General features: G+C 49.2%; 1 protein-coding gene across 3 annotated transcripts in view; it reads left to right on the top strand.

Annotated features, from left to right (window-relative positions):
• The window catches only part of BICDL1 (BICD family like cargo adaptor 1), a 41536-nt gene extending 29096 nt beyond the window's left edge, over nt 1-12440 (top strand). For 2 of the 3 annotated variants that reach the window (XM_085556161.1, XM_085556162.1), the window contains 5 exons: nt 132-350; nt 879-1022; nt 2489-2619; nt 5143-5263; nt 8318-12440. In XM_085556161.1, the coding sequence (XP_085412287.1) occupies nt 132-350; nt 879-1022; nt 2489-2619; nt 5143-5263; nt 8318-8518 (816 nt within the window). In that variant the 3' untranslated portion in view covers nt 8519-12440. Of the gene's footprint in view, nt 1-131; nt 351-878; nt 1023-2488; nt 2620-5142; nt 5264-5885; nt 5995-8317 lie in introns of all 3 variants that reach the window. The other variant, XR_014949180.1, reaches the window with a different exon arrangement.
• The last annotated feature ends 345 nt before the right edge of the window (nt 12441-12785 follow it).

The following is a 12785-nucleotide window of genomic DNA, read 5'->3' as shown; positions in this document are numbered from 1 at the left end:
AATTTCAAAACCAATACAGCAACCCAGGTGAATGTTTGTGAGCTTTAGCAATCAAACTCCTCATTGCAGTGGAGGCAGAGAACTTCTGCAGCCTTGACAACCCAAGCTTACCTGGGGCTCTCTCGTTCCAGCTGAGGCTGCAGCTCTGGGAGGCATATTGCCAAGTGCGGTACCTCTGCTCCCATCTCAGAGGAAATGACAGCGCAGACTCTGCCGTCTCCACAGACTCCTCCATGGATGAGTCTTCAGAAACCTCATCAGCCAAAGATGTCCCGGCCGGCAGCCTACGGGCAGCTCTCAGTGAGCTGAAAAGACTGATACAAAACGTGCTGGATGGGGCAGATTCCACGGTGAGTTGGCAGCACTGTTATTGCTCATGTCCCCTTGCCCAAGTTGTCACAGGCTCTCACTTTACCCTCCAAGAAAGCTCATGGAGAAGAGCTGTGTTGGTGCACAGCCTGCTCTCTGTCCCAAAACATCATAGAACCACAGAATGGCCTGGGATGCAAAGGCCCACAGTGCTCATCCAGTTCCAACCCCCTGCTGTGTGCACGGTCACCAACCAGCAGCCCAGGCTGCCCAGAGCCACATCCAGCCTGGCCTTGAATGCCTGCAGGGATGGGGCATCCACAGCCTCCTTGGGCAACCTGTTCAGTGTGTCAGTGGAAGAGGTGAAGTGGCATTTGTAAAAGCAAAAGCAGAGTCCTGGAACAGGTCTGCAAACACAGAGCATAGCCCCGTGTGTGGTCAGTAGGTCCCAGTGAATTCAGTTTATGCTGAGCTAAGAGCACTGCCCTTCAAATTCATGCAACTGCCCTTTAAAAAAGAAAAAGCAAGCAATAAAAACCTGATCAAGAGTTTTCCTCTCCTGCTGCCAGAGCTCTCGGCGGAGCGACGATGACTCCTTGGAGGAACAGATCAGGAGAACAAGTGAGGACTCGCGAGCCCTGAGGGAGTTAATGGAGGGAGAACGGGGGAAACTGAGGCAAAGTCTGGAGGAGCTGCAGCGGCTGCACAGCCAGGTCAGTAATGCCCACACTTTGCAGGTGGCCTCTTGACACAGCGTTCATCTCCAACACATGCTTCCTGTAGAAGAGATCACCATGATAAACAGCCCAGAAGGATCTGGGTGAGCACAAGCTATGGTTGGATAGGGAAATCTATGCTAAACTCAGTGCAGAGGCTTCGTGCATGTGGGATCAGAGCTTCTGCATTTTGCAGGTGTCCGGGTGCCCATCCCCAACATCATCCCAAGTAACCAAATATGAACCTTCTGCCCAATCTGCTTTACCAGCTGCTCTGTCTCACTTAAACTTTTATCAGCAGATCCCAGAGTATGAGGCTGCTTGCTATGGGATGCTGGAACCCATAGGTATCCATTCAGACTCATCTCGCCCTAAGTCCTCCTAATGTTTTTATAGGTTCTAATTAGCTTTTACCCGAGTATAGATGCATTTTCTGAAGAGCACTGCATGTGTTGCACATGGCACGAGGCTCACACTCTCCCAGCACATCGCACTGCAGCATCATAACATGTGCTAATTGCACACCCAGAGAGCCCTCACTGGGGCTAATGCTAAATCAAACACAACTGAAGCAAATGGTCCAGCCCCAAATCCAAGCTCCACACCCAATGTGTTGAATCAGTCTGCTTCTATCCACACCAAAACCAGCCAAAGCACCGTCTGAGGTCATATTCTAAAAGCAGCAAGCAGAGGCACTCAAAGACACACTTGGCAAACCCCATCTCCTATGGGACAAGTCTCCATGTGCCACAGGAGATGTGGAGGCTGTGGTAGCAGCCTTTGGCACAGCTGCTCATGCAGCATCAGTTGCATAGGAGCAGGGAATGGGGTTATACCACCCTCGGCTGGTTTTGCCAGCAGTGCTGGATCACCCTTTCATCATAAGAGAAAGGAAAAGAAAACACAACCCTGTCCAGAAGGTCAGCACAACCAAAGGACTCACACGGGGCGGTGGGAGCCGTCTGAATCCTTCCTGTGAGGATTCAGAGGAGGTGGGTCAGGTGCTGGAAGGGTTTCCAGGTGGTAGAGGAGCATAACAGAGCAAGCATGATCCACAAACAGAGAAACCAAATGTATATGAAATGTTGTGAATCTGTGCCCACTTTCACCCCCTCGCTCTGCACAGGACCAAACCAATGGATCATTTCTCAGACCGTTTGAGGCTCTGCACACATTTTGAAGTCTAATTAAAATTGTAAGACGTGCCAGTAACACCTTCCATGGTGCGAAAGGGAACTTGCACATCCCCTGTCCTCAGCTTCACACTGCTTCAGAAGACACAATGATGTAACTGTTCCCCCTCCTAAACAAATATACCAGGATAAACAATCCCTCTTGTTGCTAGATGATACTTGTAGCTTCTACAGTCACGGCACCTCAGTCTCTAGTTGCCCCCTGGCTTGTTTTGCACCCCCCTTGCACTGTGCTCACCCTGGGTGTTCCACTCTCCCCCATGAGTGCAGGTCACACTGCTGAGCGTGGAGATGACGACGCTGAAGGAGGAGCGGGACCGGCTGCGGGGCACTGCAGAAGACAAGGAGACGAGCGAACGGCTCCTGCAGGCCATCCGGGATCGGGACGAGGCCATCGCCAAGTGAGTGGGGACACAGCCTGAGCCAGGCTGGGCTAGGGGTACAGGAGCATGTTGCCTCCAGGGTGGCCAGTCTGAGCCCTGCTGCTGATGGGAAACACTGCAGGAGCTCAGGAGCTCTTAGGAGCTACTCCAGGGCAGGACCAGGGGCCTTCCAGGGGATGCTGTGAGCCCTGATTTTGCCATCATGGTGCTGGTGAGTGGCACTAGAAGGCTTTAGGGAAACAAATGCAACCCCTAGCTCTGCCCTATTCCTTTTTCTTCTTTTGCTCTTCCAGACTTGCTTCCCTGCCCATCTCTATTGCAGCCTTTCCTGGACCTCATCCCTAAAACATTCCTCTGCTCACTCTCCATTCCTGTTCCACGGTCTTTTTTGCATCTCCACTCCCATAATTCTCTTTTTCTCTGGTCAGAACTCTCCCACTGTTTTGAATCTTTATTTTTCCCCCTCTTCCCCCTCACAGCCCTCTGCCATTTTGCTGCCCCATATCCTGTACCTCCTCCATTGGCTCTGCACCTTGCTGAGCTGCCCTGCAATGCTGCAGAACAGTGCAACCCTCAGTAATTTCCCTCACGAAGAACAGGCAGAACAATTCATCCCCCATCCTCTAGGTAGAAGGGATAGGCCTGATAATCTCTTCCATATGAGGTGGCGAGAACACCACCAGTATATCCCCTTACAGACACATCTAATACTCAGGTGCTTGTGGGAATATGAGGTGAGAGCATTGCAGCTCCAAGGATGCAGGGAGCTAAATCTCCATGCAGAGACCCTGCATCTTTTCTTAAATGAACTGGCTCACCCATGCTGCTCTTGCCCAGATATCCAGCTTCCAAATTCCCATTACTGTCCTCTGTTACACCTCCATCTGTTGGCATAAAGCAGGAGCATCCCAGCTGCACAGCCGGGTGCAGGGATGTCGTTCTGACATTTCCTGTGCGTGTGGGCTGCTGGCTCTTGCTGTGGCTATGGCAACATGCAGTAAATCCCACTGTAATATCCACAAGCAGCAGTGGGGAGCTTCAGAGCAAAAGGCTATTTCAGGTGCTCAGACCCACAACCAGGAGCAGAAGGGTACGGCTTCTCCACAGTGCTTAATGACCCTATAAAGCCCAGAGGGAGGGGACGTGACAAGTGTGCACGGATGAGTGGTGGGTGATTAATGAGCAGTAGCTGCAAGTGAAAGGAGACGGCATATAGATGCTAGAAATGAAAGCATTCCCTTGCAGACAGAGGGGATGCTGCACAGCAGTGAGCTGCCCACCAGGCATGCACTGCTCTGCCCACCTGCACCTTAAGGGTTAAATCACGGCTGTGGAAGTGCTTCCCCACCAAAAAAGCAACCAACCAACCCAACACTGCACGCAAATAAAATCACCGCCTGCAGCAGACATCTGGCATGGAAAACATTCAGCTCAAAGCTGAAGTTTGGCAAACATGGGAAGCAATAGGAAAAGAGAGTTCCAGAATAGGAAGCGTTCAGCAATCGCTACCTGGGATATAAACACAGATACCCACATTGCTCTTCTGCAGGGGAGCGTGAGGGAGCTGTTAGGAAGTGATGGGTTAGAGATAGTTCATAAAATGCAGTGATTCCTCCCCGAAATATTTTCAAGGAAAAATGGTTCCCAGCAAGTCACATTATGGTTTCCCATCACACAGCAGTTAATTGGTAACTCCAGGTTTGTGGCCAGGTCCTTTGCTCAGCTCAAGCACCATCTCTAGAAACTGAGAGCAGAGTTGTACTTCTTGCAGGGTTATTTTTCCATATTGAAACTTGCTGCTCAGCTGAGCACAGGGAGGGTCTTTGTTTTTTAGAGCATTCTATTTCATTTCCCATACATCAGCAAACAGAAGAAATGCAAACATGTAACTCATTTTAGTCCTCCATTTTTGATGGTGGGTCCTGCATGTTGTTCAGATGTACAATATGATTCTGTAGAGCAGCACGACTGAATATCTGTTCCTATTTTTCATGGTGTTGTTACCTAAAATCTGCTCATCTTATGGTAAGGATGTCTGCAGTTCTGGCCCACTCTTCTGATAAATAAACACGATACAATGTCACAACAATAAATAGACACAATTCTGATAAGTAGACCAGAATACAATGGAAAGCTGCTTAGGATTTAGGGACTTGCCAATTAAATAGAATCACAGAATGGTCTGAGTCAGAAGGGACCTTTAAAGGGCATCTGGTCCAACTCCCCCACTGTGCACAGGGACACCCACAGCTCCATTAGTGCTCACAGCCCCATTCCCTGATACTGGGTGTCTGTAGGGATGGGGCACCACCGCCTCCCTGGGCACCTCACTGTAAGCAACTTCTTCGTTATACACAATCTAAACCTTTCCATTTGGAACCATGTTCCCTTGTCCTACCACACAGACCCTGCTGTCCCCTTCTTTCTCTTGGCACCCCTTCTAGACCAAAATAAATAACCTGTTGACTTCCGAGGGGTACATTCAATATTTCCTTAAAACAATAATAAAGTGAAAAGTCCCATTTCTTGCTCTCCCCCCAGGAAGAACGCTGTGGAGGTGGAGCTGGCCAAGTGCAAGATTGACATGATGTCCCTCAACAGCCAGTTGCTGGATGCCATCCAGCAGAAGGTGAACCTCTCGCAGCAGCTGGAGGCCTGGCAGGTGAGCAGTGCCCACTGCAGCAGGGCAGGGTTTGAGGGCATTCAGAGTACATGGCAGAGGAACCCACCTGGGTGTCCACGTTGAGGATGCCCCCTGGGCAGCCTCAGCATCGAGATACGCAGATGCAGCACATCTGTTCCTATAGCCAAGCAGAAGGTGGGAGGCGGGGAGGTTGTGGTCATTGCTCTACTGCATAGCACTGTTTTTTGTCAACGCGGAAGATGCGGCACGATGGAAAAGCTAAAATGAGAGCTTTCAATCAAGGTAAAATGAATAAATACGTAAATAATGGAATCTCAAACCCACAGCAGGTGAGGGCAGATGGCCCAGAGATGTTCTTAGGGTCAGCGGGACAGACCCGTGCCAAGCAGAGAGCCTGGATGGCAGACAAAGCTGAGTCCTCTGAGAAACTGGCACTGAGGGAGCATGACTAATAGAAAATGAGCAGATACAAGAGAAAAGGTCCGGGTCAGTTACAGGAAATTGGTGCAGACCCTGCAAGACCCCAACTCTACTACCACCCAACCTGACCGGTAGAAACCTCTCCCATACAACCTCGCTCCTGTTTCAACTCCACCGTGTTTTCGTTTCTTTTTTCTTCTTCTCTTTCTCCTGCTTACAGTTTGCTTCCTCAGGGCTTTTTACTATCTGGCTCCTTTGGTTTCTGATCTAGTGGCCTTTCTCAGTTCCTGTACCAACAGCTTTAGTCGTACACCCCTCCTGCCTTTGAGGTGAGATCCCTGTACCCACCGAACACCCACCATCACTTTGCCTGCTCCATTCACTGCTGTCTCCACCTGCATCCGCCTCTGTCCTCACCACCATCTGGCAAGAAACCAGCGGGGGTTCCTCGTCACCCCTCAGGGCCCTGCATCCCCCAGCACCAGGGCCAGAACCCTGAAGTGAGGCTTTGCCCACAGGGCATCATGGGGAAAGCCAAGCTGAGGTCCACATGTCACTAATCCTGCGTGCTCAGCTTGTCCAGCATCAGGAAAACTCCTGATGGGAATCCCTGCTGGGATTTTACTCCTCACCCTCATCATCTGGTAAGGGATATGCTGCATCCTGCAAGTTTGAATGAGTGGTGTAAATTCAGACCTGCTTACTAGTACTGCCTGTATCACATAGCACATCTCCAGCTTAGGTTTCTGACAGCAGGCATTTACACTCAGTAACACACTATTTACCTGTCTATATACGTGTATGTAAATCATATACACATGCTGCAGCTTTCCTGGAGCACTGCATCCAGATGTGGAGTCCTCGGTACAGGAGAGATATGAGCCTGTTGTAGGTCACAAAAGTGCTCCAAGGGATGGAACAGCTCCAGTGAGGACAGGCTGAGCTGGGGCTGTGCAGCCTGGAGAGGAGAAGGCTCTGGGGTGAGCTGAGAACAGCCTTCAGTATCTAAAGAGAGTCTGTAAGAAAGAAGGGGGCAGACTCTTCAGCAGGATCTGTCATGATGGGATGAGATGCAGTGGTTTCAAACTAAAAGAGGGGAGATATAGATTGGATATAAGGAAGAAGATTTATACAATAAGGACAGTGAAGCACTGGCACAGGGTGCCCAGGGAGGTGGTGGTGCCTCATCCCTGCAGACACCCAGTGTCAGGGAATGGGGTTGTGAGCACTGATGGAGCTGTGGGCATCCCTACTCACTGCGGGGGAGTTGGACCAGATGCCCTTTAAAGGTCCCTTCCAACTCAAATGATTCTACAATGGTTCTATATAAAATCATACCCATCTCTCATTATGTGATTAACCAAAGATGGATCTGCCATGCTGGAGCTTGGATGTCCACCTCATCTGATAGTAAAGTTGCTTTCCAAATCCAACTGCTATAAATTTCTACATGGCAGCTTCACCTCTGGAAACCATTAACTTTGATGTTTACCTTAACCTTTTCAACTCTCCCTCTGCCTCTTCCCCTTCCAGTCCAAAGCTTCCCCTGTCTACTTAGCTCTGCACCCTTGTGCTTTGTAGAGAAACCCTCACACCGAATTCAGGTCCTGGCCATGGCCATCAATCCTTTTCCCTCCTGGAAGCGGCATTTTCCCATGTCATCTTCTAACCTTTGAGCCCCACTTGTGGCTCCCAGGGCTGGCAAAGGGAACTCTAATTTTCCCAGGCCACCAAATAGTGCAGCTATGAGCAGCATCAAGCCTGATGTCTAAATCCAGGTGGGAAACTGAGATTGGAGCAATAAAAGAGGGAGGAAAGTGCTAAAGAGAGGTGCATACCAGTTCAACACCAGTCATGTTGCAGCTTCCCACATGGAGAAGCAACTCCCTGCTTAGTCCTAATCAGGGACCAAAACAGTGGAGAATAGGTGACATCCCCTGTAGGGATATTCTGCGTGTGTGGATTTTCACTCATCCTCAGCTTAATTACACAATTACAGCAGAAATAACGTATCTGAAAGTTTAAGATTTTGTCAGATTGGTAGCTGGGGTTTCAAGGAACACATCAGTACACGCCATTAGCAGCAATAGAGCTGACCAACTCTTCTGCCTAGAGCAACTTCACTGTGCTGCAAACATGGATGAAACCACAGCGTCTCTGGTGCTTAAAAAAAACAAACCAAAAAACTAGAGTGCAGTTGTTGGTGCCAAGCTGTCGGTCAGAGAGCTCCCACTGCTCTGCCAGCACCACTGGGAAGGAGCTGGGGCTAAGGGACAAGCACCAAAGTGACAAACCCCACATAGGGTTTTGTGGGCCTGTGCCTGACCCCAGTCCCTCTGCTCTTGGGAGCACCTTCCCCCAGGAAGGCCTTTCAGTGGGGCTGCACAAGCAGCTCTGCCACTTCCTGGTTTGCAAGTCTTGCTGTTTGCAACTCATCCCCCAAGCAATGTGAGTTACCTTCTCACTCACCAGGAGACCTCACAGTAGCATCTGGGGCTGAGCCTGCTGCTGGGCAGGGAGCTGGGGCCGTCCCCATGCTTCTCATCATCCCTCCTCCATCTCATCGCAGCACGTTTCACACCCACATCCCCACACAAGCTCCCCTCGAGCATCAGCTGCCTCTAACACCCATCTCCTCTCCCCCTGCCGCAGGATGACATGCACAGGGTCATTGACCAGCAGCTGATGGACAAACACCCGAAGGAATGGAGCCAGCTTGCTTATTCCTTCTCCAGTGGCTACGTGGCAAAGCAGAGTGCCAGACCCTCCCCTGTGCTCCGGCCAGAGCCGCAGGGGGACGAGCCCAGCGGGGCAGAAGGGCACCGTCTCTTTTCCTTTTTCAAGAAAAATTAACTTGAAAAAGAGAAACCTCTCCAGCCACTCTTGCTTCGAGATGGGGAGGAGGCAGCTGCCCAGCTTGCTGATGGACCCAACACTGATCCACCAGGAATAAGAAGGGGCAAAGGAGTTAACCTTGAGACTCTGCACTACTAACGCCGCACCTGGTCTGAACCAAATGTTTACATGAGTTGGAATTCTGCAGATTGACATTGTGCTACTGATAGAAAGCAACTTTTTCTTATTCTTCAAGTGAAGCTATGAACTTCAGGGTATATTTTAGGCGCTTTGACACAGTTTAGTTTCTGCTGTGAAGAATAATCCGATTGATCGTCTTAAAAGCATTCTGATGCTGGAGAAGGAAATAAGCAGCCCCAAGACAAAGCAGAACAGGGGATTGGGAACTGCCATCACAGCGAGTGCAGGGGGAAGAAGAGAGCCCAGTGCAAGAGCAGAGAGGAGGCCCTCACACAGCTCTCCAGGCCTGGCAGCTGATGTCCTTCATCCATCCCACTGGGAGCAGAGCTGCAGTGGCTGCAGCATTGCCATGTTGTGGGAAGACGAACCCTCACTGCACGTCCTACCTGGGTGCCACCTGTGCCCGTGGCTCTGTGGAGCTGCTCATCCCTTGCTGGGAACCCAGGCTCCTTGCAGGTCAGGGCAGATGAAGGTTTGTGTCTTCTTCCGTCTCTCAGAAGAGTTGCAGAGTCTGTAGGTGCACAAAAATGTTAAGGACTTCTCCCCATCCCTAATGGCCATCTACAGCAGATTACAAACTGAATAGCGTTGTGGACGTTCAGTCCTGAGGTCCTCCAAAGGTCAAAGGTAGATGTGGAACTTCAGCACATCACACGCACCTTTCCCCCAAAGCCATGTATCCCTCCCAAACTGAGTAAGAAACCTGTTATTGTAACAGGATACCCTCCCACCCACCCAGAAAACCCACTAACAACTCACTGAAATCCTGTCCATAATGAAACCAATGCTAGGTTGGCAGGTGTGATCCTTAGGAAACATACAGGCACCTTCTTTTGCTAAAGCCCCAGGCAATTAGGGCATCTGCAAAGCTCTGGGGATCCGGCAGCTGGCTCTTTGGCCCACACAGTACCATCAGCTGTGACCAGATGGGAACAATGAGGATTTATCCTGCCCATAAGTCATTTCCCACTCAGCCCCTCAGCAAGCAGGCAGCCAGATCTCCTTTTAACCAAAGGTGATCAAAGCCTGCTTTGCTGCAACCAAGACTTGACCAACAAGAAGGAAAATAGTGTTTTTGGTGTATGCACACAGTGGTGCTGGAAACCCTGCAATACATTTCCCTATGCACCGGATGGGCACCTCAGAGCTCTTACCTTTAGTAGAGTCTGCCTTCATGAGACAGCAAAGCAGCCAGGCCAAGCTCAGAGTCATCCTGCCTCCACCGTGCCATTTTCACATGTTATCCCAGCTCACAATGCCCACAGTCCCCGATTTGTTTCCATGCTGCTTCAAGGAGGCTCCCATCTGGAACCAGGAACATGCTCAGCTCTGCCTTGCTCAGCACAGGTGCTAAAACACCTTCTTAAGGGGAGCTGCTCCATATCTACAGTCACAGGCTTGCTGCTAGAATTAGCTACCCAACACCTCCTCCTAAGAAGCAGGTAAGAGGTTGTTGGGTTGTTGTTTGACTGATTTATTGCATAGAACATATACAATACCTCAGTAGAAATATCCTTTCTGCCACAAAGATTTGAGCATCCCCACATTTCCTTATTAGCACGGAGCTGTCACACTGGTACAAAGTCAGGAAGCATCAGGTCAGCTCTGCAAAAAGCAGAGCGTTCTTGGGGATTGAGAAGAATGAGTGGTGAAACCCATTTACCTGAAAGCAATGAAACCTGGATTCCAGGTCCTACCCAGGAAATAATTAAAGCACCATCAATGTTGTTTGGTGCTAACAGGGAAGGGAGCCTGGAGCCTCATCAGCAGGAAAGGAAAGCAAACATCTCCTCCTGCCGAGAGTCTGCTTGTATCCACTTATGCAAGTGGAAGGACTCTGTGCAGTGCCAAGAGTGCTCTCAGCACAGAAAACCCTCACCCTCCCATCGTACCTACATTATGACTCTTCATAGGATGGAGACACGAGGCACGTGCTCAGCATCTCCTGCTGTCAGGACTCACTCATGCCCACACGCATTAAGAAACTCTGATACCTGCAGAATGAGGTGTGGGTAGATGGATGCCAGCAATAGCTGTGAGCAGTTGTCTGACACAGCAGTTCTTTGAAAATGACACTGCATGTTTCTGGGAGTTGTGTGAACATCTCAGCCCTCACAGCTCCTTATTCTGCCATCAGCAATCACCTCCCAGGCCCCAGCAGCTCTCTGCAGACCTCATGCTGAGCAGCTGAGTGGGACCCTCCCCCCTTGAAGGTATCTGTCTGTATGCAATCCTAAGTAAAGGGCCTTCAGTTACCCAGTGAAGATGCAGTAATGAGATGAAGAAAGGTGCCTTCTGCTACACATTTGCCGAGAGGAAAGTGACTCATGTGGTTGCAGGGGTAGGCAATTGAAATGCACAGCACATCTCTGCATTTAAGGAGAAACCTACCTTAATCCCATTGCAATTTGATTTATTTAATAGCAGTGATGGTAGAGATTGCAAAAGGAAAGTCAGCGCGTTCCAAGGTGCCAGTTGGGTATGGTTTCTTCAAAGTAACCCCCTAATCCTAAAGACTTAGTTGCACTACTAAACCCAGAAATAGAAGAGAATTGGGTTTAACAAACTGGACAACAGACCAAAGGAGACCTCCTTGTGCTGAGCTGCTACTCAACAGGAACAGAAACTGCCTTAACATAGCAGCTAAGCTTCGTTTTGTTGTTTGAAAACTTACTCAGTCCTTCACATTCTTGTATGTCATGTTGTGTTTTAAGAAGGTCCCAACTATTTCACCTTGAACTGTCATTGAAGCACTCATCCCCTTCCGTGGTGGCCAGGAACCTGGAACTGTCCTTGCAGGGCTGGGTTGGAAGATGCTCCGCTTGTGGTATTCTATATTTTAGGATACACGTGGCATAAAGAAAACATCAGCTCCAGCAAATGGAATGGAGGAAATGCATTAATCCAGCAGGTGCTCAGGATCCCAGAGGAGACTTAACAAGCGGGATCAGCAGCTCTACATACAACACTCACCCCTCTGAGGTGACGGTAAATAATCCAGTAGTGCTGCACAGTCACCATTCAAGTTTGCACATGGAGAAGACACCTGCTGACATTAAGATTGCAAAGAACTTCCCCACAGCTGAGCAACAGGTGACTGGGCAAGTATTTTCTGTGTTAGCATAAGGGAAAAGGGATGATTCTCCCTTTAGTAAACCCTGCAGGAGAAGCAACAGTAAACAAGGAACGTGTAAACGAAAGGCAAGTCACTAGCACTTTATGTTAATTCAAATGTAGATCAGCAACTTGCCATCAAGATGAACGCTACGTCAATTAATGAAAACAGAAGAATTTTGCACAGAGCAGCAAGAAGTGAGGTTAGAGGCAGTGCTGCATGCACAAGGACTTCATAGCTGTATGCACTTGGCCTACTTAGAATGGTAAATTCCAGATATGCCTCTGCAGCAGGCAAACTCTCCACTCCCCACTCGGCTATAAAAAGCAAGATTGTTGTAACCAAAAGCCAAGAAAGGAAGCGTCTGGGTGCTGCAGTAACCATTCCCTTACACTGAAAGGGAAAAGCACACAGCAGGGACAAGCAGAAAGAATGTACCTATAGATATGTACATAAACCACAGTGCTGTAATTTTTGTATGTAGCAGTCATGTAAATAAATGTATGGTTTTTATAAGATACATATTATGAAAAATCTATAAAGGCATATTTTTAGTAAAAAAAAAAAAAAAAAAAGCTTTTCTTTTGTAAATAGTTCTCTTCAGAATAAAACTGATCATTTATATACTGTCTCAGCTCTGAAGTCACTGCTTATCCTGCCCACCTGCAGAACAAACTCACTTCTTGAAGAAGCATCTTGGCACCTATCAGCATCTTTAGCACCTCATCATCCCAGGAAATTCGCCCAGACAGCACCTGCAGGTGTTCTGCAGAGAAGGAGTAGAATATTTGAAGCATTTACACCTCCTGCTGCACAGGAAAGCAGGCAAATTCAGGTCTCCTCCACCATCCAACCATCTGTATCCTTTAGGGGCCTTTACATGGAGGGGTATTCTAACAAACTTAGCTAAACCTCAAATGTACAATGAGACACATCCAGCATGTCCCAGTCGCGGCTCAGGCCATCTGC

The sequence above is a fragment of the Coturnix japonica genome, chromosome 9, assembly GCF_054131305.1.
Source record: "Coturnix japonica strain WE chromosome 9, WE-NBRP24, whole genome shotgun sequence".
Lineage (NCBI taxonomy): Eukaryota > Metazoa > Chordata > Aves > Galliformes > Phasianidae > Coturnix > Coturnix japonica.
The sequence above is the reverse complement of the archived record's forward strand: the minus strand, read 5'-3'. Positions and strand labels throughout refer to the sequence as shown.